The sequence below is a fragment of the Chrysochloris asiatica genome, unplaced genomic scaffold, assembly GCF_000296735.1.
Source record: "Chrysochloris asiatica unplaced genomic scaffold, ChrAsi1.0 scaffold00007, whole genome shotgun sequence".
Taxonomy (NCBI): domain Eukaryota; kingdom Metazoa; phylum Chordata; class Mammalia; order Afrosoricida; family Chrysochloridae; genus Chrysochloris; species Chrysochloris asiatica.
In genome coordinates this window covers 27,440,085-27,442,510 of record NW_006408525.1, presented here as the reverse complement: position 1 = coordinate 27,442,510, position 2,426 = coordinate 27,440,085, and the positions used below count along the sequence as shown (strand labels likewise).

Sequence of the window (2,426 nt, the reverse complement as noted above, 5' to 3'; positions counted from 1 at the left end):
GGAACCCTATGGGCAGTTTTAAACTGACTGGAAGGCAAGGGTCCCTTGCATTCCCTGGAGAACTATTCAAAAAGGTAGCGGGTAAAATCCATGGATTTTGCCTACCTTCTTAAACGCCTTCACTAGTTTCTTTTTATCGTAATCATCAGCGATCCCCTGGACAGTAGTAAGGGTCTTCCTGCCGTTTCTCTGTTGAATTCTTATATGGATATAATCCTCAGTCCCAGCAGGAAGCAGGTCATCACCCTTACTTGCATCAGCAAAGGGGTCTGGGAAGAAGCAGCACATTCCTTTAGAGTCTTTATGGCTCAGATGTGTGCCACCCTCCCACTGATTTTTGTGAGTGCATATCCGAATACTGAAATCTCACGTCTTGGATCGGATCAAGTGTCCTCTGTGGGGTCTCTCCGAACACGTTAGTCAGGGACGACCGGCTTTCCCAGGCCCTAACAATGCCTGGCTTCGGCTCCCAGGTCCGCCTATGGTGGGTGATCTGCGGCTGGTAAGCAGCAAGCGGCCTGGTTTTCGGAGGCCACCGGCTGGAACCAGAGCTCCCGAGGTGGGGCCGAGTTTCCTATCCCATTGGTGCGTGTGCTGTCATTTAGGGCTGGCACCGCCTTTCCCTCCTGGCTCCGAGACACAAGGAAGGCGGAAGTGGCTCCAAAGCCCGGAGGCCATTAGTAAATACACCACCCGAGATGCTGGGCCCGCCCCCAGGACCCAGTCCTCGGCTCCAAATCCAGACATCTTCCCCTCTGTCAAGTTTAGGAAAATCTGGAAATCTCACAACTTTCCAGGCCGTCTGCAAGCCTGGAGCGCCCCGCTCTCTCACCCGGGTCTATGACTTACCGAAAGAGTGGAGGTTCTGGATTGCGGGCATACGATACGATTCCTTTTACTCGGTGGAAGCAACCTGTGGCAGGTAACTGCGAGAAGGTTGGCGGGAAGAAACTAGGAGCGAAGGGCCGAGGGATAGACGTCGACTCAGTGACTGGGGAGGGGGGAAGGGTGGAGCCACTATTCATTTATAGAGCCTCTCCTGTGACGTCAGTACGCTAAATTTACGTCCTGGCCCCTCCCATGGCATTCAACCCCAAGTATCTACGCGCCGTGGCTTCCAATTAGTCTGGGGGCAAGCATGCAGGAGGGCGCTTGCGCAGAAAGTGTGCCACGACAAGAAGTGACTGGCTTACAAGCTTTCAAAAGGGAACCTAGTGCTAGGAAGCATGGAGGAAGGCAGAATCTCCACTGGGTACAATTTAATCTTTCTGGGCGGAGCTGATGAAAAGAAATACAGATGGGTAACTCGTGATACTGTAGTGAATAATGCTTATCAGGACGGAGTGTGAGGGTTGGAAATGCAAAGGTAGACGTTTTGTAACAAGGAAAGGAGTGATTAATTCTCCAGGATAGGAGCGGAGATCTCTGCGACCATCAATGGAGAAGAGCCGAGAGCGGGACCCTACCCAGAGAGACAGAGATGCCTGAGATAGAGACAGAGATGATGACGTGGAGTGATGAAGTGACGGGGGACTTTGGATCCAGAGAGGGAAATGGACTGTGGACTGTGGGCCGAAAACTGGGGGGGCGGAGAGAGAAGGGTAGGGGGAGGATTTCTAGGATAGACCCTTTGGTTGGTTGATGATGCAAGGAGGGGATTGGAACCATGGCAATGAGATGATATACGATGGAATGAATGTAAAACTAAAGCTCTTTCATGTAAACTATCATATAATGCACAATAAAACATTAAAAAAAAATGTGCCACGAGAGGGCGTTGTCTGGATTTGCCAAGAGGTGGAAGGAAAGCCTGGTTGGTTTTGGCGCTTGTGCAGAGCGGGTGGAAGGGTATAGGGGCTGTCCAGAAACACAGGCAGAGGATTCAGGCTCTCATGGATTTTATGTCCTTGGGCACATTCAATCCTCTTCCTTACCTGTTGTATCACTACCAAGAATCCTAGTATGGCACTGTAGGATTAGCACTGGACTGCTAGCGGAAAAGTTGGTGGTGTTTTCAAACCCACTAGTCGCTCCTAGGAAATCCTATACAGAGTCACTTAGAGTTATAACCTACTCGGCGGCGGCATTTAACAATATCCCTACCAGCAGGGCAAGGGATTTTTCATTGGGTAGGTTGGCATTCCTTCGAGGGGATCTAGAAAGTGAGTCCCCTAAACACTACACATTCCCACAGTCTTATATTTACTTGTCTAGTCACTCACCTACTTCCTCTACAGAAATATTTAGGGCAGCATTTTGATTATATAATAAACGTAAATAATAGGATTAAAGCCTTAATCTGATAAATCAGATGAACCCACCTAAGGAAAGAATGTCCCAAGTGCATTCGCATAAACTGTTCAAGGGAGACTAACTGGTTCCTGAATCTCAGGTCACACAAATTGTGCGGTAGGATCTCTGGTAGC

The 2,426-nt window shown here is 49.5% G+C and overlaps 1 protein-coding gene across 1 annotated transcript in view; it reads right to left on the bottom strand.

Moving 5' to 3' along the window:
• Positions 1–479: 479 nt before the first annotated feature.
• Positions 480–2,426, bottom strand: part of EIF1 (eukaryotic translation initiation factor 1) — a 19,029-nt gene continuing 17,082 nt past the window's right edge. Inside the window, exons 4-5 of the mRNA XM_006833696.1 lie at positions 850–926; positions 480–630 (exon numbers count right to left, since the gene is read on the bottom strand). Of these exons, the coding sequence (XP_006833759.1) occupies positions 480–630; positions 850–926 (228 nt within the window). The remainder of the gene's footprint in view (positions 631–849; positions 927–2,426) is intronic.